The sequence below is a fragment of the Manacus vitellinus genome, unplaced genomic scaffold, assembly GCF_001715985.3.
Source record: "Manacus vitellinus isolate BGI_N305 unplaced genomic scaffold, ASM171598v3 scaffold_109_pilon, whole genome shotgun sequence".
In the NCBI taxonomy this organism is placed as follows: Eukaryota; Metazoa; Chordata; class Aves; order Passeriformes; family Pipridae; genus Manacus; species Manacus vitellinus.
Window position 1 is genome coordinate 553,380 of NW_021938837.1, and position 24,081 is coordinate 577,460.

Consider the following 24,081-nt stretch of genomic DNA (forward strand, 5'->3'; position numbering starts at 1 on the left):
CTGTGAATGAAATGCCCCCAAATTAGGAGGAGACATGATGTTGATGATAAGTACAGCCTGGAAATTCAGGGTATTTGCAGAGATGAGCAGATCCTGTCCCACCTCAGAAGACCAAAACTATACATTGGGGTTTTTTGAAAGCAGTTCAGTATTTTCTCATATTTAGTGAAGATGTTTATTAGTTTCCTACTAAATGGAGAGTGTGAAGTGACTGGACAGAAGTATCTGACGTGTGAACTCTGTTATTATGATTAATGGAGTTCATACATAAAGGGTTATTGCTCTGGAAAACGTCAGATTGAATAATTACTGGAATTACTCCCAAAGGGCTTCAGAAAATGTTCTTCCCAGTTTCGAGTCACGTTCTTATCACATTTTTCTTTTGACTAGAGGGTGATATTTAATTGCAGTTTTAAGTAAAACAAGTACTGTAAGCAATTCATTAAACATTATGAAAAATGATGTATTTCTCTAACAGTCCTTGAAAGTAGCTTTTACTTTTTACCCTCCTCTCTAGGCTATATAGCAAAATCAAATCAATAAATAAAATGGCTTAGTTCTGCTTCTAAAACAAAGAAGCACCTTCTCTCTGTTTTCCATGCATCAGGTTAGGCATAGAATATCCTAGAATTGATATATTGGAATGTTACTGGCAATATTATTAAGATAAGTAGGAACAGATGATAGCATTATTTGGTCTCTTGGATTTCTTAAATTTAATCAGTATTTAATGGATACAATGGTGCCAGCAAATCCAGACAGTCAGAGAACACAGCTCAAAAGACTCTGAGCTGAATGTATTTCAGGGAAGCATCCCAAGGTCAGCATTGCTTTGCAGTGCTGCAGATGCATCCAGCAGGCTCAAGGTTCTGCAGAGTGAGGGCCAAGGAAAAGCACTGATGTATCAAAGGAGAAATGCTTTGACAACTGCCATCAACATGATTTTCTCCAGGCTGAAGGTAAAGAAGCCAATACCACCCAACTTCACCCCACTGGCAATAAGGAAGTTTTTCCCAGTATATTTTAGTGTCTTCTGCTGCTCTATTGCCTTCATGTCCCTCGTGGGGCACAAGAACAGCTACAGGTGATTTCTGCTGACCAAATGTCAGTGCAGGGTCCACGCTCAGCTGGCAAAACAGGCTGCAGGAAGGCAGAGGGACCAAACCTCAGCTGGACAGAAACAGATCTGGGAGCACTGCAGGACAGTCATTCTTGTCCAACAGTTGATGTCTTGAACATCAGAACTGTGCTGATTATCACCATATTCATTATGGTTGGAGCCCCTCTGCTCTGGAGCCAGGCTGGGAGAGCTGGGGATGTTCAACCTGGAGAAGAGAAGGCTCCAGGAAGACCTTAGAGCCACTTCCAGTGCCTGAAAGGGCTCCAAGAGAGCTGGAGAGGGACTTGGGACAAGAGCCTGGAGTGACAGGACAAACAGGAATGGTTTCCCACTGCCAGTGGGCAAGGTTAGATTAGGTATTAGGAAGAAATTTTTGGCTGTGAGGGTGGTGAGGCCCTGGCACATGTTGCCCAGAGAGGCTGTGGCTGCTCCATCCTTGGAAGTGTTCAAGGCCAGCCTGGATGGTGCCCTGAGTAACCTGGTCTAGTGGAAGGTGTCCCTGCCCAGGGACGGGGCTGGAACTGGATGGTCTTTAAGGTCCCTTTCAACCCAAACCATTCTATGATGCTCTGATCAGTACATAGTGAAAGATAGCCCCGGATGGGCATAATGCAGGGACATAGGAACAGACAATCCCTGAAATTAGGAGCTGGAAACAGAAAAACAAAAGGAAAAAAAAAGAAAAAAATACCCTCAAAAAGCAACCCTAGAAGTAGGAAGAACAAGGGCACAAAATAAGCAAAAAAAATGAGATACAATTAGAAGAAGCAAAGTGAGGATCTGGACCCTAGTATTGCTTCCAGGATTGACTTCTTTCATATTTGGGAGTCATTATTGTAAATTGCTTATCACCTTTTGTCCCCTACTGCCAAGGGTCCCCGTTGAGCAATGTACACATGGCAACACCAGTAAAGATTCTGGGGACTGAAGGAGGATGTTGGGGCAGATTTGGGAGCAGCTTCTCTGCCCAACATCCACAGGACTGGGAGGGAAGGGAACTCAACGGGTTTACAACACACTGAGGGACACAAATCCTCAGCCAGCATCCAAAGGGTGCACCAAGGAGGTGGGTAGCTTGGGATTTTCACTCCAATGGTTTCCCAAATTGTCAGAATTGCTGACAGGAACATTACTGATGTAATCATGAAAAATGGTTATTCATCCACAGCCACGCGTACATTACACAGCATCCACTTAAACACATAAACACCTTTTCATAGACAAAAATCTCTGAATAATGGAGAAAGAACTACCATACATCTTCAGCCACAGGCATTTCACAGATAGTGACCTTCGGTTTTGATTTAGAGGCTCTAACTAAAAAAGCTTGGCTCTACACCAAATCTGAAGAAGAAAATCAAACACATTCTTGTCAAATTATAATTAATTTGCACTACAAAAAAAGAGCAGAAGTAAGCCAAGCATTCTTTAAAAATGGTCTCTAGAATTCAAAACACTCAGTAAAATGTCCTATCTCTCGAAAAAGAGGATGATATTTTCCTGTCTTTTCAAGTTGATTACGCATCTTTCCACTCATTTAAAATATAAATTGAGTCTTAAGAAGCAATAAGCTCTTCATTTTACAGGAATATTAAAGCTTCAAAATTACAACAGTAGCAGAGGAAATAGGATTCTAAAACACGGCTGAAGTAAACCCTAAAGCTTTGTTACTATTTGCCCCTCCAATCTGCTGTTTCACCTTTAAAAACATATAGAATGTGAGGGTAATTATGATTCATACTATTGTATGAATGTTGAGGATGTAGTTGGCATATTCATTCCAAAACTTTGCAGGTAAATTCAGGATCTTTGGATATGTTATAAAAATTTGCAATACCTTTCATCATATTTATTAAGACTAAAGGAGCAACACAAAACTTTTGATTGCCTTGTATGTTTCTTCCTTATAGGACATAAAAAGCCTTTCAAACACATTGGAACAAAAGCAAAGAAGAGCCAGGAATGATTACTTCAAAGGCTGCCATTGGATCTCACAACGTTAAATTAGCTGTTGAGCAAAGCTGGGTTTCTAAGATTACACATAACCACACACAAACCTCCTCCACCATATGAAACTGTTCAGTAAGGTCTCAGTATTTTTAAGTTGGTTTAAAAAAAGAAGGTTAGGTTATTGTCTTTTTTTTTTTTAGAATGCATGACTATCTTTTGTTATGCCTTTAAATATGTCCTTCTGAGACTCCTGACCCATGATTATTTCTCTTAGACATTACATCAGTTGCAAATAAAACGTAATGAAACCATAAATATTTCAGGTAGTCAAGAAACTGCCGTCTTTAAACTTGCAAAAATCACAATGACTTCTATCTGAAATATGAGTCTTCAACCTGGTTTCTTCTTTATTAATTCTGTGTATGAGCTAATGATCCAGTCCCTCTAATCTCCCTATAAGATGCAATACACATGGAACCAGGATTTCAGCACATTTCATCCCGAGTTTTCCCTTCAGATTATGGATATCATCAGAGCAGAAGCAGGAAAACATAAAAATCCTGTCTTCTCTATCTGCCAAAATTCACCAAGAAGCAACGTAACAGAGACTAACACAGTCTGCCAAAGATGAGATTGCCTGTCTGCTATAGGTGCTCTGCTACAATCTGACATCCATTTCCATGACTACACGACAGCTGATATTGGTCAGGTCCTCCGTAAATCCAGGAGTCAGATCTAAGAGCATTCCAAATTACATTATTTACAGGTAACATTTTCCAAAAGCAGAGTTTCTCTGTAAAACAACTCCTTTGCATGTAGTGATAGGACAAGGGGAAATGACTTCAAACTGAAAGAGAAGAGGTTTAGATCAGCTATTAGGATGAAATTCTTCCCTGTGAGGGTGGGAGGCCCTGGCAAAGATTGCCCAGAGAAGCTGTGGCTGCCCCATCCCTGGAAGTGTCCCAGGTCAGGTTGGATGGGGCTTGGAGAAACCTGGTCTAGTGGAAGGTGTCCCTGCCTGTGGTGGGTTTGGAATGAGATGGTCTTTAAGGTTTCTTCCAACTCAAATCATTCTATGACTTTATGATTCTATTTTTCTCTGGAGTAAATTTAAATGATATCCTATGTGATGGGCAAGGACTCAAAAAAAGCCTTTATTCTATTTCAAAATACTAGCACTGACTTTATCACCAAGCCATACTTCTTGAAATAATGTATACACAAAGGGCAGCAAAAAAGTTTTTTGTCTTTTTTGATCGTGCTTTAAAATACACTTTGAAAAGAGCAGGAAAAAAATGGATTGTCTAATGCTGAGGAGGACAGATTTTCTGCTCTGGGAAAGTCTTCCAAGAGTAATTCATCCATTTGTAAAAAGACTTTACAGAAGAGCGCCAGGATCAGCTTTTAACTTGTTCATCATAGCTTTCAATAATTGATTTCATAACTTCCTCTCAATTTTCTCTACTTCCTGAACTTTGGAAATCTAAAAAATGTTTACTGACACTAAAGTTTTGTCATTGCTTAAGAAGAAAGAACAGTTTTGCTTCAGAAGGGCTGTCCCAACATAAGACAAGTGCCTTTTATGCAGCACAGCATCCCCAGGTGAGACTGGTCAACTTCCCGAGCAACACAAGTTATTCTGGAGAAGAACACAAAATTCTGGCATGTCAAAATTCTGAACATGTGATGAGTTTAGGAACACAACCAGTTTAGTTACAGGGGAGATTTTGCCCAGTCCTAATCAGCCCTGCTATTCTGTCACTTTGTGGTGCATTCATGGTTGAACCATCACCAGCCTCTCTCAGACTGATCATTTTGAGGTAAATACATCAAGATGAAATGACCAGCCAACCTGAGATGCAATGGTGTCAATAGCCACCTTGGAGCAGATACATCCATGCAAGAGCAGAATCCTTTCAGTGGGAACAAGTCTTGAAGCACAGAAAAAAGACCATTTAGCACTAGAGTTTATATAAGAAAATAATCCTTACAGATGAACCAGCAACAGTAGTAGAGGGCAAGGTAGATGTTTTCGAGTGTGTGGATGAGCTCTGGCCCTCTTTGCTCTTAAGCTAATTGGAAATTAATTACAGTTCATTCACTGGCACCTCCAGAAATGCTTGGGAAGGACTTGAGACAAACCTTTCTGGAGTGTCTTGCTTAGCACTTCTGAAGGTGGAATTAATTGATTTCCAGTTAAATATGACTAACTAAAACCTATACAATTGCTAATTGTTGCACTCCACGTGTGCTCCCTCCAAGACGTCCCAAGACATTGTTAGAGATATAAATTAGCAACAGTTAATCAAAACACAAGGTTTAAATTTTCACTTTCCCTGTCAACCAGAAGTTCCACCAACCTGGTCACTTGATGGTAACACATCAATCTTTGCTTAACCAGGATGTTGCACGATCTTCACCAATGTGTTGATTAATCACAAAGGGATAGTTTTATTTGTTGTCTTTTTTCCATTACACCTGGACATTCAGAACCAGTAACACTGTCTAGAGTTTTGACAGCACGTCCAGAAATCCATAGGCAAGTTCACTTAAGAGAGTCAGTAACTCTTTAGATTATTCAAGCAGTTTAAGACTAATGAACAGGGGAGAGATACTTCATCTTACAACTGACATATTTTCCTAAAAATTGACATTTCTGCACTGCATTGACAATGCTACACATAGGTCTCTTGTGTGAGTGACTTTATAGATAGGCACAACCAGCTGGGACTGAATGTGGACAATGAGGATGGAACAGCTGCAATGAGACAGAAAAGTGTTTAGCACCTTGTCCAAAACAATAACATAATTTACAGAAGAATATCTATTATTTAAAGTTGGTAACAAATCCAGTGTGTCTGTTAGGCACTACAAGAATTTAAGGACGTATGGAGTCACCAGGAGTATTTTGGTCAAAATCTTGCAAAATATAATGCATTTTTATATCTACTAAAAGAGGTATGTTGTACAGGAGCTGGTTTTCTTATCAGCTGAAATCCTAAATTCTATACAGAAGGGGCAGACAATAAATGTCCAGGTTGACCAAGACAGAAACACCAGAGGAATAACAGATTGCTCTACTTTGAGTCACGTCTTTTTCTTCCCTTTTCTGTTTTTAAATGTTTCCTTTATACAAAATGCCATGGTTCAGCACCCTTGAAAATTAAAGACTACCAAAGATCAAGGTTTGAGTCCTTCCATTCATGAAAGGAAATTAAAATCACCACTAAAAGTCCCACTTTTTATTACTCTGATATAAACCACTCAGAAAGTACCAGAAGGAAGAACTATACCCAGTATTTAATACATTGTTCTGACTTATTGTATTTTGTTAGTGAATTTATTAAAAGATGTATATATGCAGAGTTAGACATCAGTGGCCAGATTCTGATCTTACTCACTCTGTCCCAACCCCCTCTGTCCTGGATTGCAAGTAAGTCAAGGTAAATACCTAAGTACAAACAGTAATGGAATATAAAAGGAATTAGTAAGAATGAAATTATTCTGAGGCCAGTTAAATCCCATGGGACACTTGATGGTTGGACTGGATGATCTTAGAGGTCTTTTCCAATGTTACTGATTCTATGATTCAATGTTTAATCTGAACTCAATATTAAAAACGCGTAGACCAAATACACTGAAAGATGTTTTCCTTTTTCAGCCTGAACAATTCTAACAGTCACTGCAGGGTGTTGCCAGTGGACTACACTTGTCATGACTACAAGAAGTAGCTTCCCACTTAAACTTTCTAAAACTTTATCCATGTTGTTCTTCTGCAACCTACTTCACATTGATTTAATCAAGCTCCCTTAAACACACATAAACTGAGTTTGCCATTCTTAAAATATTTTATAATAGCACATTTAATAAAGCTAATTTAAACCTGCTAATTTTATAGAGACTTGCCAGAGGCTTTGAAACTTCACAAAATGTGTAAACTTAACAGTTTGGTTGTGATAATAGCTGAGACAGTGGAAATTAAGCCCTCTGCATTACAATCATGTTCAAAGTGGATTCCTAGTTTTATTGCAAAAAAAAAAGTATGCTGCAAAAATATAACAGAAAACCAATTTATAAAAGATATTTCAGGTCAAGACATACATTCACCCAAGTTTGGCTTTTCAGATCCAAGTGGCCCAGTTCTTGAATTTGGTCACTACTGTGCCTCAACAGCACAGCCCCAAACATACACTGAGGTCTCTCATTTTAAAGACTACCTGGAATCTTTTCTACAACCAAATTTTGTATAAGTAAAAGCAGGGTTTCTCATTCAACAGACCTCTGTAAGAGCTTTGAGACAGTGTGCTTAGGGCCATTAATTCTGGGTTCCTAATTCTAGTTGTCAGTCTTCCAGCTGATGCTATATAGGTTTGCTACTGTCTGCTCTAATTTCTACCTTTGAAAACCAAATGATAATGGATTATATGCCAAGTGTGGGAATAGGCACATTGAGTAGGATCCAGGCTGTATCCCAGGTGATAGCAAGAAGAAGCAGTGCAAAAAAAAATATTCAGCTCTTCAGTGAAGCATCAAGGAGTTTCACCTCTACTAGAGGAATTCTTCACTTTATACATAGCATTTAAATGATAACTAAGTGATCATTACCATCATCTGATTTGCAGAAAATGGCAGCTTTCCTTGAAGATATAACTGAAATTTTTAGGGCTATTGTTGCAGATCTCTCCTCAAATTTTTATATGGGAGAAGGCATTAAGACTTCACCCACGAAGACTTGTAGGGTTGCAGGTTTTTAAGGGACACAACCTCATTGCTTTGAAGCTTTTTTCAGTATCTGTAAAGTTCAAGTCATCTTTTCATTTTTTTTACTGCTAATTACCTCAAAATATTCATCAAGGCAATCTGGAATATATTCTTGGACAAGGTTTTTTTTTTTAGTCTCTCCTGTTTCAGTGTTCTTTCTCTCGGTTCTGTCATTGCTTTCCTTCCTGCTTTTGTGTACTCAGAAACAGAATTAAGGTGTACTGCAACCAGTGGACACTTGCATAAACAGCCTGCTTTGAATAAAACAGCATGATTTTGAGAGAGAGAAATCACCTTCAGCTTTCCTGCCCAAATGCTAAAACATAGATGAGGTTCGTATACTATCAAAGCACTACATTTTTGCTTTGAGACCACTGAAATGCTGTGAAGAGAAGAAAAATGTAAATAAACTGAACAGGGAGCATAAAAGCACATTGGTTCCCAGGTTCTGAAACCGCAGTTAAAGTGGTTTATATTTGTAATTTATTTAAGACTGGTTTTGGCAAATACATTAGTAATGCATCTCCTTCACAGATTTTTATGCACGAAAGCTTTAAGTTTGCCAGGACCTCTGTAAAGCAACTTTTACTGCATCAAATTACTGCATTCCTTGATCTTTCCCAGCACACACTCCCAGTAGCCAGCCACACTCAAACACAACGATCAGCTCTCTCAAAGATACTCCAATAACAGGTCTTTTTAAAAAATTAACACAGTTGTGAAAAAGAAAGCAAATACAATGCTTTTGCCCTGCCCCTCCAGCATTTTGCACCCGATGTCGACTTAAAATCAGCACTTTCTTCTGCAATACTTGTATTTCCATGTGAAACTTCTTCACTGAGAATTGATGCAGAATTGGGAGCTGTCAGCTCTGATCGCATTCACCAGCACACAGGCTTGAGACTCTATTTCATAATAGGAAAAGATGGCCAGCGTTTTCCTGACAGAAGTACCACACATTTTTCAGTCAGTAAAAATTACAGAGCTCATTGTCGACGCATTTCCCATGCAGAATGAGGACTGCAAATTATCAGGCAAAGGGTTTTTTTTGTTTTTTTTGGTTTTTTTTCCCCCCTTTGGTACACAGCACAAAACCCAGCACAATCTGCAAAACTTATTAACTACTGGGGTTTGAAACCCCTTCTTTGCATGCTGCCGACACGGTCACAGCAACCTATACATTGATCTTATTCCAAAAGCACAGTGATCTTTATGCTGGAAGAATTCTAGTTCTGTGTGCCGTAGCATACACTGCAAAGGAAAAGAAAAAGCCTTTAGGAAAGGCATGTGCTGAACACACAAAATATGCAGGATGGAAAAAGACCAAATGTAATTAAAGCTTATATGAAATGAGACATTCCTATTTGCAGAGCTCTGGCTGCATTTCTCTGAGAAAGAATGCACAGAATTTCAAATCATGCTCTATTTAGACAATGTCAGAAGAAAAACACATTCCCCCCCCCTCCACACCCCTCAATCCCCCACCCCAAGACTCCAAAAGGCAAATCTCATCATCGGAACTAAGAGAGAAAAAGCAATCCAAGGAGACCGGTTTACATATTCCTTCCCAAACCAAGAAATCAAGTCTCTCCCTCTCCCGGCTAATAGCTTATAAATTCAGACTTTAAACAAAAGCACCACCAAAAAAAAAAAATATATAAAAAAGAAGAATCATCCTAATTCTCAAGCTTCCTACTTAGCACTGCCTCGCTTTTGATGATTTGTGCGGCTGTGTGTGCGTGCCTGTTTGAGAAATGGCGAGATAGGCTTAAAGTATTTTCCATTTCATCAAAGAGCATATATTACTTTCCTGGTTCGCTCCCGATGTTGGTTTTATGCCCACCCCTTTTCAATCTGCCCATGTCTGAGATGCACAGTGCAGGCGTACAATCATGAGCAGCTTACGACACTCAGTGAACACTGGGTGCCTCTGCATGCTCTAGCAACATACTGCTCAGCTGAAGGGAAGGGATTCTTGCTGTCTCTCTCTGCTCTAAGCATCACCTAACAAGCAAAGCGAACAAAGAATGGGAAATAAAGCGACCCTTAACCGGTCAGTGAATGAATGGTAACCTCTCTCTGGAGTAAAGGTTGTGCCGGTCAATGGTCGTTGCAAATGACGGACATTAAACAGATTGACAAATCCTGTGGAGTCGTTAGTAAAGAGTTTGGAGTTTTTTTCACGCCACAGTGTTAACTGCAGAGGAAAGGACAGAGGGAGAAGGAGAAGATCAAGCTCATGTACATAGTTCTGAAACTTGCAGGTCCTAGGAGGCAGCTCAAAAGCTAGCTGGACAAGCCTTTCGCTCGTTGAGCAGAAGCGAAGTGAGACATTGTGAGCTTGCCAGCCTTGCACAACATTGAAAGGGACTGAATTTGTAGCACAGAGGGGTCTTTTTTAGCTCTGCATATAATTAGTCCAAACACAAAGGAAGCAACTGAATGGAGGTTGTCACTCTCTGGAAAAGGGTGGGTAAGACACTTTTTAATTAAATTCTTTCATGAAGAAAGATTTTTTTTTTCCTTTGCTGCAGCATTTAACATGAACAAAATCACTATCATTTTACCTTTGAATGTCTGTGAACTTTAATGCTGCACAGCTCCTGCATGCTGTAAAGTGAAATATTTGCCTCTGTGTTTGTTCTGTTTGCTGTTTTGCTTTGGTTTTCGGGCTTTGTTTCGTTGGTTTGCTTTTTTTTTTTCCCCCCTTAAATAAAATATGATGTAGAATTTGAAAAGATTCAATGGACATTCTCAAGCATATTTGGAAATATTCTTGCTAATGGATTTCCTTCTTATTGGTCTCTGTTTAAACTGGCTGCTGAGGAAGCCCCCGGGGTTGATATTGTGTACGCTGGGTATCTTTTCTAAAATGCTTCCAGCTGTGAATAGTGGGTGTCCACAGCTCTGTCGGTGTGAGGGCAGGCTTTTGTACTGTGAATCACTGAATCTTACAGAGATGCCTCGCAACCTGTCGGGCATGATGGGCTTGTCTCTGCGGTACAACAGCCTTTCAGAGCTGCATGATGGACAGTTCACAGGGTTAATGCAGCTCACGTGGCTCTATCTGGATCACAATCACATTTGCTCAGTGGAGGGGAATGCCTTTCAAAAATTGCGGCGAGTTAAAGAGCTCACCCTGAGTTCCAACAAAATAACCCAACTGCCCAACACCACTTTCCGCCCCATGCCAAACTTGCGCAGTGTGGATTTATCTTACAACAACCTACAGTCTTTGGAGCCCGACCTGTTCCACGGGCTGAGGAAACTGACAACTTTGCACATGCGGTCGAACGCCATCAAGTTCGTGCCGGTGAGAATTTTTCAGGACTGTCGCAGCCTGAAGTTTCTGGACATAGGATACAATCAGTTAAAGAGCCTGGCTCGAAACTCTTTTGCGGGCTTGTTCAAACTCACTGAGCTGCACCTCGAGCACAATGACTTGGTGAAAGTGAATTTAGCCCATTTTCCCAGGCTCATCTCCCTGCACTCTCTCTGCTTGAGAAGGAATAAAGTTACCATCGTAGTAAACACCTTGGACTGGATATGGCAACTGGAAAAGATGGATCTCTCCGGCAACGAAATCGAATACATCGAACCTCACGTTTTCGAAAGTGTACCTCATCTCAAATCCCTGCAGCTGGACTCCAACCGGCTGACCTACATCGACTCCCGGGTCCTGGACTCCTGGAAGTCCCTCACTAGCATCAGCCTCTCCGCCAACGCCTGGGATTGCAGCCGGAACGTCTGCGCCCTGGCCTCCTGGCTGAGTAACTTCCAGGGTCGCTACGACAGCAACCTGCTCTGTGCCACCCCCGAGTACGCGCAGGGCGAGGATGTTTTGGACGCCGTGTACGCCTTCCACCTGTGCGAAGACGCAGACCCCACGAGCGTCAACACCTTCTCCCCGGTGACCAACAACAGCGACCAGACGCTCGGTTACGGTTCCGCCACCGCCACCTACGACGTGCCGGACAGCGGCGAGGACCGGACCACGTACGCCGTCACCATCACCATGCCCGGCGAGAACTCCGAGAACGCCGTGCAGATTCACAAGGTGGTGACGGGCACCATGGCACTGATTTTTTCCTTCCTCATCGTGGTTTTGGTGTTGTACGTCTCCTGGAAGTGCTTTCCAGCCGGCTTAAGGCAACTAAGACAGTGCTTTGTCACACAGCGCAGGAAGCAGAAGCAGAAACAGACCATGCACCAAATGGCTGCCATGTCAGCCCAGGAGTATTATGTTGATTACAAACCCAACCACATTGAGGGAGCCCTGGTGATCATTAATGAGTATGGATCTTGTTCCTGTCACCAGCAGCCAGCGAGGGAATGTGAGGTGTGATTTTCCTTGTGGGATTTAAACAGTGTGAAACCAAATAACAGCGTGCAGGCAGACAGTGGCACGGGGTGGGGGGGGTTGCTGGGCTTTGCTGGTGGTTTCTGACGTGCACCTCTGCCCAAATTGTTAAGAGGGGCTGTCCCAGAGACTTGATATTTTAGCTTTATCGTGTCTTAAAAACCTTCAGGACAGCCAATCTTAAGGTTTCATATGCTAATACTCCCTTTGAAGATCTGTCAATATTCAGGAATCTGAGAGTGTAAAAAGGTACCAATTATTGATCTTTTGTAAACTAAAAAAAAAACTGTTTAAAATAAAAAAAAATAGCATTTACAGTTTTTACAGACTGGTGTATATTACATGAATGGTTCCCTGTATACAAAATGCAACAGTTTAACCTCTTTTTCTCTTCATGCTGAGTGTTGAAATGAAAGTCGAGGAGCAAAGAAGCCACGTAAAAGAGAAAGCTTAAAATTACCCATTGTAATTAGCACACATTCACGTCCATCATGTTGCTGAAGATATGAAGCATGACACTGGAATTCTATTTTTGTTAATGTGCTACCTGTAACTGGATGCCAGTACAACAAGGAGTCAGTGCACCTCAGAAAGGCTAAAGTTTTGACCCTGTCCCTGGGACAGGAATTCTGAGGGTTTTTAAGTACAGCTCACTTGTTAGTTGCTGCAAGATCCATAAAAACAGCATCAGAACCCTTAGAAGTATTTTGTATCAAAACTGATCATACTGCAAAGACTCCCTTAAAAAAAAAACAACCAACAAAACCCAAATGAGTGAAACACTGCCAAAATGTGCTCATCAGAAATATAAAAAAGACCAAAACCCCCACTAAATTTAAGGGCTTTTAATAGCTTTTCCCACTTTTATGCTTGTTTTGAGCTATGCCAAGAGCAGGGAACTTGTTCTGTGCCCTGTGGTGCCATGGTGAGTGGAGAAGAGCAAAAGCTATTTGGGTCTCAGTGATGCAACCTGTGTGTCTGAAGAGCAAAACCACCGTCAGGAGAAGATAGAGAGGTATTAGATCCTACTTCTGGGTCCTGTAGTAAACTGTTGGCAAAGCCCAGCTCATGTCCCTCCCTTCCACCAGCAGCCTTCACTAACAAAACAACCCTAAAAATCTCTGCAGAGGCTGAAAGCAGATGAACCCTCCTTACTAACGAGTGATAAATGGAATTGATGGATATAAAGCAGTGATTTCACGACGTAGAATCACGCAGCTGTTTTATCTGACTGCCCTTAAATAAAGGCTTCCTTTCTTTGTATTTTGGATTTTTCATTCCAGTATGTGAACGACTTGATCCTTTCACCAACTCCCCTCATACTAATTGACGGTGAGGGAGTTTTGTAACACCAGGCAGAGCATCTTGAAATTTTCTTCCTACGGCACTACATGGGAATAAAATGTTATGGATAATGAACTGGGTGACATTTCTATGCTCTGAACATGTTTCTCTATCCTCAGGTTACCACCCATAGAGGAACAATTGCAAAATCTTACATGTATTTTAATGTAACACAGGGGTTTTTTTCCCTTTTTTATAGCATCGAAGTGCCACCTACTCTTACAAGGCTACAGCAGGCTCATAGAGCAGAAAATAGGCACGGAATAAATCACTTGTTTTCCTGCACAGCAGGTTTTAGCCATTAATTTTGAGTGTAAAGAGTGACTTCTATATTTTTTTCTGACTGATACTATTTTAGTTAAGGAGTCAGAATTTATTTTCATCTATTTGATACATCTCATCTTCTGTAATATTAAATATGGCAAGAGCCTTTTAATCAAAATTTTTATTCAGTGAGACTATAATATCATCTGTGAAAGCAATGAGATTATGTACTGGGAGAGGACTGTTTCATAGAGAATTTAATGAAAATCAGCTGCTTTTTCACTAAAGCCACTGAAAATTCCCCCACAGTTTCAAACAAGCCAGCACTGTTAAAACCAGGCTTTTCTCTCTTTAAACAAATGCACATTTCTCTTCCTGTGCCTCAAACCCAGCAGGGCCTGATCCATCCTGAAACTCCCAAGTGACCTGAGGGGTTGAGTGTCCATGTATAAACCTAACAGGGAGGACAGAGAGAAAGTACAGACCCCCCTTGTCTTTTGGGTTGCCTGATCATGTTTAAGGTAAAAAATATTTGCCTAAATACATGCTAACTCAGGGCCAAGCTATATTTATTTTCCCCATTAAACCCTTCTCTGAAATCAGTAGGGAATTTAACTGTGAAAAATTGGCTCTCCAACTTTGAACTAGGCTATATGTTCCTCAAATCCACAAGGCAGCACTGCAGCCAGCAGGGCTGATTACAACTAGTTGCCAGGATGCTTCCAAAAAATCAACTAACATCGTTAAAATATTGTATATATATATAAACTGGCTTTATTTCTATAATGACCCCCTGCTGCTATAAAGAAATGTATTAGTGCAGTCATGGTTTTGCCCCTGTAAATCTAAGACAAGACTGATACCAACAAACAATCATCCCGTGGTTGTATTTCAGTGTATTTTTAGCATATTTGTGGGTTGTATTTGAAACACACGAGTGATTGCACCCCTCTGGAGTTGTTCCTGCTGCTTATTGGTGTTAGCAACCTCCAGCCACGTTTGCAAAGACGTGAGCAATCTTGCCTTTGGAATTTATTCACCTCTGTGCTTCATGCATCTTGCACTGACAGCTCAAGTAAACTGAGCAGAGCGTTTTCCTTTAAAGGTGCAGTGATTTCCTAAGTGGGAGCTGATTTCGGTGTTGCCTGTTGCCATTTCTCCTGAAGAGAGGTGATGACCAGCAATGACTTGCCACCCTGAGCAGGATGATGGATGGATGGATCCTCCACGTGGAGCACAGCCCTTATTAAAGGATGTGTTTCAAAATCTTCATGCAGAAATCTTTTCTGAGGGTAATCTCTTCTAGAGACAACCTCCTTAGTGGTCCCCAGAGGACATCTGGAGATCCTGACACTCTCTGAATATTCACTGGTGAAAAGAGGGGTATCACTGCTGTTACCTGGCAGTACCACAGGGTGCCCACATCTAGTCTGAAAGTTTACATGAAATATATGTGGGTAATAAAGAAATAAAAGAGCCAGTATGTCATTTCAATCTAGCTATTGCAAATCCAGTTATTCATCCTGCTCCAGGCTATTTCCATTGGTATATATGGGAGTTATTATATTTGTACTGCATTTATGGCAACTGCAGGGACAAATTTTCCCTAACTCTTTCTTCCAAATTTTGTGTTCAACAGCTGCCCAGAGATAAGTCATTCCCTCTCTTTGATGCCCTTATTCTGGCAATATTAAATGGCTCCAAACTCAAAAGAAATAGAAAAAAAAGAAAAAAAAAAGATGCTTTTGGGGTTAGTTGTGACAGTTTTGTCCAAGAGATGCTTGGGAAATATCAAAGGAAGGAAAATATTTTCAATATTCCCTTTCTAATGCTCTACTTAATAGGACTAATCTCCCTTTTATAACGAGGTAATTAGCATTATTTTCTTTATATTTAACTGTCTTTTTAAACACAAGACAGGGTGAAAGGCAAACAAAAGAACTACCTTTTTGAGGCTGGTTAACAGTACCAGTGTTATAGATCTCTAACATGCAATCTCTTGCTGCTCACATCAATACCCACTCACAGTGCACCCAGTGCTGAAGGAACTGTTGCTGTGTATGCTCTGAATGTATATAAGGGATGATTTATTTTCCTTTCTGTCTTTTTCTTTCCTTCCTTTCTGTACTACTTAAAAAAAAAAAAATTATATGAAACCACAGAATCAATGCTAATGTACCACATTCTGTTTCTGCCCTGAAAATATAAAATACAAAGATATTCTGTGTTAAAGCTGCAAATTCCCTCCTTTGCCATGCTGTCTGGGTACTGCAAGGGGTCAGACCAAGGGATGCCCCCTCCCTCTGTGGTCACAGCAATAGCTGAAGATGCAGCCCCTAGTTCAGAGCTGCCTTGCAAACCTGTGCCAGAGAAAGACCATTAACCATACCTAAGGATATTTTTGTATGCTTTAATATATTCTGTATATGTTTTTATGGCTAAGGCATCGAGGGGTAGTTGAAATGAGTCTGTTTGATCATTTTCTTCGGTTCTGATAAAAAAAAACCCAACAACTCATTTGCTATTCAGATGGACTAAATTTGTTCCTTGTGTGTGTCTCATTCTGCATTAAAAGCAAAAGGGCTCCCTGAATCCCTCTCCCTTCCCCCCCCCCCCCAGCTTCTCCAATGGTATTCAGAGTGGCAACTAAGGAGTATTTAATGAGGAAGCTTATTTCTAATGCTATAACAGTAATAGCAGTAATAATAACGAAATTAAAAGGAGACAAAAGATAAAAGACTGGAGTAACAACAACTAAATCAGGATGTTACTGGATTCCTTTGCCTTTTTTTAAAGATGGTTAATCTAAAGAACTAGCACAGATGAAAAACCAAGACTGAGGGTGGGTGGAGAAAGCAGTTTTTAAAACTGTGCAAGCAGGGATGAAACAGCTTCTGCAAAGGAGGGTACAACACTAAATAGCTTCATTCAGCAGGAGAGAGAATAGGGAAGGGTGAAGGGATGGGATGAAAGGGAAGATGAGAACTGGTGAGGAGGCAAGGGGACCACTGTGCACACATGGGAAATGAGACTTTTCAGTGCCTTCCCCTCCCACGTTAGGACTGTGGCAAGGACAACAGCAGAGATGTAAGAAGGATACCCAGCATCTCCTCTCTCCCTTTCCAAAGTCCCAGTCACACACACTCTCATCACAGAGGCACAGACAGACATGCTTCCCCAAACACACGTGCCCACAGCCCCGTCATTTCCTCTGCCACCTCCCTGTTCCCTGGGAGCACAATGTCCCCCTCATCCATCACTGTGTTTGCTGAACTCCAGCACTGTGCCTCTGCCACTGATTTTTTTTGGCTGGATTTCTTAGCTATCCTAGCCACAGTTCACCACAGGCTTTCTAAAAAAAAAAAATCAGACTTTTCTACCCAAAAATCTCTCTTTTTTTTTTTTTGTTTGTTTTGTTTTTTAAGAAACCCTCCTCTAGAGAGATGGGTGATCTCGAGCTATCACAGATTCTCCTGCTGATTATATCTACACTCATATTCAGCTTTCATGTTCACAGTTATTATGACAAACAGATCTGAGATATTTTTGCTGTGTTCAATTTCCCATTATGCACCAAGGTTATGCTTTTCCTTGACCTGCTCAACCCAGTCTAATATTAACAAATTGAGCATTTACACGGGTTCCTTTCCAAGCATGTAGTTGATTAGGAATTTAGGAAATGCTGGTGATTTAAAGATTAACCTTTCATATAATTACTGACATAAACCAGCGCTATTAAGGTATTAGAAACAACTATTCAGAGCATATTCTCCATTAAAAAAAAACCAAAAAAACAAATCACATTTCGAGCCATGCGAAAGACTTTCCATACTAGTCAATTTTTACTTTTTTTTTTTTTTAACAGCAGAAAAACCTGGTGAAAGGAAAGGAGTAAGCACAGCCTACCTCTAAAGTTATGTAGAGGAAAGCAAAGCTATAAAAATAATACAGAAACCAAGCAACAGTCTTCTGCTGGCAAGACACAGCTTGTAATTGGGTGGGTGGCTGTGAAGAGCCGAGATGAATGCTGCAGAGCACTGTAATTTTATTGCACTGTGTCTGCTCTAAAGTGAGCATATTTGCAATGGAATCTGTATTTCCCTGAGAACAAGGCAATTGTTTTTTGTTATAAAGATAACGTCACTTGTTGGCATTCAATTCAGACACAATTCTTCAGCCTTTAAAGCAATTACTGTTCTTATTCGCCTTTGCTGGGGGGGATAGTTGGAGGAAACAGTCAAATGGAACAAGCTGCACTGAAAGGAGTTGGAGCCTAAAGTCCCAGCTTTACATTACAAGAGAAGAAATCCAGTTTTTAAAATATACAGCAGCTTTTCACCCTTTCCTCCATTTCTCCTCTTCCTAAAAATCCAAATATGTAACATCACTTCTAGAAGTCAGAGAGTGGCTAAAGGATAACGTTACGAGCATCTGTGCTTGGCAAACAGCACTTACTATTCTGCTAGGGCACTTTTATTTTTTAAATCATTTCGCTGCTCTCATGTTCTTCACATCCTCACCAGACACAGTAACTACCACCAGGAAGATGTCTTTCAGCACGGGTGCTATGGGAACGTGACCAATTCCCTTCCACTTCTGAGCTAACAAAGACTCAATCCAAGATTTCAAAGGTGATAGGTAAGTAGAAAAATCTACTTCATCACTGAATTATCATTTTTAGCACAGCAGACTTCTCTGGCTGACATGGCCAGACACTAAACACAGTCGTTCTTTTATTATCAACTTTATCCTGGCCCTTTTTGCTGACGTGCCTTTCCCCTGATCACAAAACAGAGCACGGCACCAGAGGGAGGGCTAAAAATTGTATTTTCATTAAAGTATCAATGTAAAAAAAATATGCATGGGCACATCAAATTGATTTAAGGGCTGATCTAGTGAAGGCAATGCAGCTTCTATACACAAATCTCCCTGTAGTAGCACACCTCTGTACCCTAGTGGTTACAGTAAGGTATAAGCAAACATCCTCTGATAGCTGGGGGACTCCAACTGAAAACAGATTTCTGAACACCTTTTAAAATATACACTTTCTAATTTTTATCCCTTCTCACCCATTCTCCCATCTCTCATTCCCAGAACCTCACAGGCAGGGTGAATCAAAAGCAAGAGGGGCAGGAAGAAGAGGAAAACCCTGAAAAGCCCAAACTAAGCTGCAAGAACAGTCCACAGCTACTGAATTCCAGAGGTTTTGGTTCTTTTCACAACTGTCAGCCCTTTGAAACACATCTGCTATCAACCCTCTTTGCAAGATGAGAGGCAAAGTGAGTTCCCAGGAGTAAACCTGGATCTGTCTCCATGGTTCAGTGCCTGTCTGACAGCCTGACTTGCTAAGAGAGCCTGGTAAATATTAAAGAATGTTAATAATAATGAGATAAACCACCTGGGGATTTTTCCCACCTTTTTTTTTTTTTAACTTGGCTCCATACTAAAGTTTATCTTGACAGAATCTGATCCAGATTATTTCCCAAAGCAATTTTTTCAACAGCAAACAGAAATCTGTGCCTGCTGCTAAAAGGTTTGCTAAAGAGGCCACTGCATGTCAAATGTTTACCTTAATTTCATGTAAATGTCACTCCATATTGGACATTCTGTGTTTCTTTACCAGCATATGCAGCTGCCTCCACCTTCAAAATCCTTCCCCTTGTACCTCAGCTATCTTTACAAACAGCCCAGAACCTGCTGCTCCTGTCAGATCAAATTCCCAAACAACAACTAGATGTCATGAATTTATTATGTAATTGATGTACTCTAATAAATTGAATGTGAATTCTATGGCCTGAAAGACAAAGAAATCATGGAGACAGTAAAGGAGTAGAAGGAATACATCTGACATACTCTCTATGGGGAAAAAAACCCCACAAAACAAAAACCACTCTGTGGGACAGTGCTGGAGGAGCTTGAGGAAGGTGGAGGGCACAGAGTATCAGCTGAAAAAAAAAGGTGAATTACATTTTTCATCAGCTGAAAAATAGGTGAATTACATAGCAGGAAGTCACTGCTAAAAAACAAAGCAAAAAACGGTAAAGGGGACAGTGCCCATAACAGATTAATCAGCAAGACTTGAGTGATAACCAACACAAGAGAATCTCAATAAGGGTTAACAAAGCTCTGTGGTGATACTTGATGATAAAATGAGTACATACTAACATGTATTTGCACTGGGAGAACAGCAATCCAGGAAGTCACATGGAACTAAACTCTGGGCTTATTCATTCCTCTGTCCATCTTTGCTCTGTCATGATGGGCTTTGTCGTATATTTTTAATTTTTTTTTTGTTTTTTTACTTATTTATTGCTGTTATGCACAGAATTGGACCCACGGAGATTGTGTTTTTACTTTATGGGAAATATGCTGTTGTTTTTTTCAATGGGAGGCACTTCTAGCCTGAAGTAAACCTTATTGTATTGGTTTTGTATATCTATTTCCCTGATTTCAGAAACCTTTAGGGATTACATTAGGTTATTTTAGCTATTGGAATGAATATCTTCCCAAAAAGTTCCCTGAAGTAGTTTTATAAAGTTACACTGAATCTCTTTCCTAATAAAAAAAGAGTTGAAAACTTTTTTCCCCCTGGTTATCTTTTCCCATTATGCAGGATACTCCAGCCCAAATCTGTCATTTTTCATTAGCAAAGGAGTCAAGCTATGTCTGTTAATGAACAGTCTTAATGAAGATTTGGTGAATAAGCCCTGGAAAATCAAACTCCAAACAAATACTAAAATCTACCTCAGATCTATTGTTTGCAGGTAATAGAAACTGGGAAATGAAAGAGAGTTTAAAGCAATAGGGCATTTAAAACAACAAATAGGGTCAACCCAATGGTGTTTATCAAGAAATTAAAAAAAGTCATGGAATTACAGAATGTTATGGGCTAGAAAAGACCTTAAAGCCCATCTCATTCCACCCCTGTGCCATGGTCAGGGACACCTTCCACTAGAAGAATTTGCTCAAGGCCTTATCCAGCCTGGCCTTGAACACTTCCAGGGATGGAAGGGCAGCCACAGCTCCTCTGGGCAACTTATTCCAGTATCTCACTATCCATAACTAACTATAACTAAAAATAACTAAAATATACTGCAGTTCCCCTAGTTTAGAGTTGAGCAGAGCTGATCATAATAGACTGATAAGTCCTATCTCAGTAGTTGTTAATTTAATTTTGAGATTTATTAAGGTCTGTAACACCAGACAACAGGGATAAATTGATGGGTTGTCTGTAGAGTAGCATCATGCTTCTGTGATCAGCTGCACTCCTGAACTTTTGGATTAGCATAATAGTATTAACACGGTGGTATAAAGAACAGGCAACCTCATATTTGGACTTTCAAACAGCTTTTGACAAAATGCCTTTTAAAGATTTCAGTTTCCCATAAATAAGACAAGTTCCATGGTCATAGAAAACTAGATAAGCACCCAGAAATACAGTGGTCTTTTACTGAATACAGTGAAAAAAATGGGGCATAGTGTGGTCCCAAGGCCAGGGCTGCTGAATCATCCCAGCTATGATCAGGAAATAGATGGCATTTTGCAGATGAGAGATTATTTATATAGTGAAAAGGAATGAAAATCATGAGGATGTGCAAAGGGACTTCCAAAGGCTGAAGTTTATATAAACTCTGATGGACAAAATTCTGAATTGTCTAATACAAAGCAAAAGACAAGGTATAAGGAAAACTGTTCAGCTGTGCCCTGGTGATATAAGTTAGAGGAAACAACTGGACAACTGCCTTCCTGGGTATCACATTAAAATCTCTGCTCAGTGTGCAGAGAGGAAAAAAAAAAAAGATGGAAAAAAGAAAAGTGGAATAACATCTCAAATGTACACGGAACGGAACAGCTCTCAAGAAATTAAATAGCTTGATATAAATCACTACTATGTCTTCAGCTGGAAAATCCTGTTAAGGATAAGTTCGGAAAGGATCTAAGTGCTAGATAAGGATAAACTACTGACAGGCAAAAGGATGAATGATTCAGGGAAGCACGTAAGTGAGGAGAGAGGCAAAGAAACCGGACCTACAACTGCAGCACGAGAACAAAACGTGGATCCACCCCCCCCTCTAGTGGCCAGTCCACACAGGGCTACCGCAAAAAATAATCCAAATCACTGGCAGTTGACTTTAAAACAAGCACACACACGTCTTTTTTTATTCCCCTTTCAGTTTTATGTTGCTTCCTAGTGTATTATTATTTTCCCTTCCTCATTAAACTGCCTGCTGTATTCCTGTGTTGTTTCTTGTCACCACTTAGTGCTGAAGCTGTTGTACAGGACAAGAATTTTTTTTGTGCAGTGCTTCTACTGGTCTGCAAGAAGAGGATAAGGACTGTGACAGGGGCCCATGCACATTCTAGCACCAGGAATAATCATAAATTAAAAAAACAAGCTTTGGAACCCATCGCAAAAGACATCACTGATACAAAAAATAGGCATTGAAAAAGGGAACAGTTGTACAGAAATGGGAACACGGAATTAATTTGGTACGTAGATCCCTAAAACTTTTTAGATTAAAAAATATTATTTTTCAGGAACAGCATCTGAGACAAGGCATATAACGCAGTGGAAATGGTATTTTTTATTTCCTAGTCATGGACCAGTCACTGAATTTCAGTGTTTCCAACCAACTCCCACAGCTACAGTCACCTGGAGAAACTTGGGCCAGAAGAACCCTTCACATCCCCGTGTTCTGAATACACACAAGTTGTTCTTCTTCTGTCTCCTGTAGGAAGTTTGCTAAAACTGGAAGAATCCCCATTTTTACCAATTTCTCTGAATAATTCAATATTACAGACCATTTCCTGTTACTACTTTTTAACAATCCTACCCTAGGACCTTTTGGGGACTGAAGAGGTGAGATGCTGAGTTGGGGGGCACTGAGAGGTGCTGCTGGGGACTGAGAAGGAGCAGTGCTCTGTTTCTGGCTGGGATAACACCAAACACTTGGTTAGGACTGGATGTTTTGTTTAAGTTCTGTTTTCTACCAAGAAGAAAAAAAAAAACCAACAAACGTGGTGGCTTGAAACAGAAGTGAACATCCTTTGGTTGCAATTCCAGGGAGTCTACTACATTCTTAGGCTAATAAATTCCAGTGTACCAGGCTGTGGTTGTAGGGTAGATATAAAGTAGCAAGGCATTAAATTTATCTCTTGTAAAAATCTTTCCATCGCTTCAATCTCTGCTTCAAATGTCATCTTTACTACTATTTTTTAAGGTATGGGTTAATTTATGTATCTAATACACCCTTATTATCTAATATAACCCTTTCTACAAGTGATTTGCTAAGAAATTACAATGTGTTTCTATTTGAGGCTTGTAACACACTGTGCACTTTTGTATGCATTTTAATAATTGAAGCAGGGTTACTGCCCTTCTGTAGATTATTCTGAAATTACCTGTTGACTATCTAAGGTGGTGCCTTGTTGTACTTTACAGATGGAGTTCAGAGCTTGCACTCTTATTTTAATAATTAATTTGTTAAATTGAAACTAAAGAAGACCACCACAAACAAGGCACAGTTTGAATTCTCACACTTTAAATTTAAAAAAAAACCCAAACATTTTCAACATGTCTTAATAATTTTACAGGGTTAAAAATAGCTAGAGGCAACAGATTACTCAAATTATTTGTATAGAATGATGTTTGCAATTTGCTCTTCCATTACAAAATGGTTTCATCACTGGCCCCAGCCAGAGGAAGTCTGACAGTCTATCTCTTATTGAGGCAATGCCAGACAATTGTATTCATCATGCCCACTGTCAAGAGAGTTTTAAGAATAAGAGCATAAGGAACTGTACAGACAACTTCAAAAAAGTAACAAAAGACACTTGAGCACTGTGGAGATGGGCACAAGTATCAGGGAAAGCTTACAGGGAAACCTAAAGGAAGCTGATACTCTGCTCACTATGGAGAGAAATCCAGACTGATCCACCAGGGATATCTATTTTTCCATCTGCACTTACAGAGAATCATATACATATTTCTGACAATTACAGAAGGTATTATAAGTGAGAGATCTGGAGTATTTGGCTGAGCACCTCGCACTGGGTGGGAATTTTTTACCTACTGGTTGATGCAATAATACACTTAGTTTTGTATAAGAAATTCATATTTTCATCCAACAACTTCTCAGTCTTACCCTGTCAAATATTTTTTTCCTATATTCCTCCTCACAGTAGACAAAAAGTAAACCCTGATTTTTAGCTGAAGAGCCAAAAGTTTCTACATGTTGAAGAAAAGGGGTTTCTTCAGATTGACAGCTGAGTGTAATCAGTG

General features: G+C 40.1%; 2 protein-coding genes across 2 annotated transcripts in view; one reads left to right on the forward strand and one right to left on the reverse strand.

Annotated features, from left to right (window-relative positions):
* The window catches only part of CTNNA2 (catenin alpha 2), a 350,732-nt gene that overhangs the window by 154,424 nt on the left and 172,227 nt on the right, over positions 1 to 24,081 (reverse strand). The gene's annotated exons all lie outside the window — the stretch shown is intronic.
* On the forward strand, positions 9,692 to 12,933 carry LRRTM1 (leucine rich repeat transmembrane neuronal 1). Its single transcript, XM_008931844.2, has one exon. It carries the CDS (start codon positions 10,614 to 10,616, stop codon positions 12,174 to 12,176), a length of 1,563 nt encoding a protein of 520 aa, XP_008930092.2. The 5' UTR covers positions 9,692 to 10,613; the 3' UTR covers positions 12,177 to 12,933.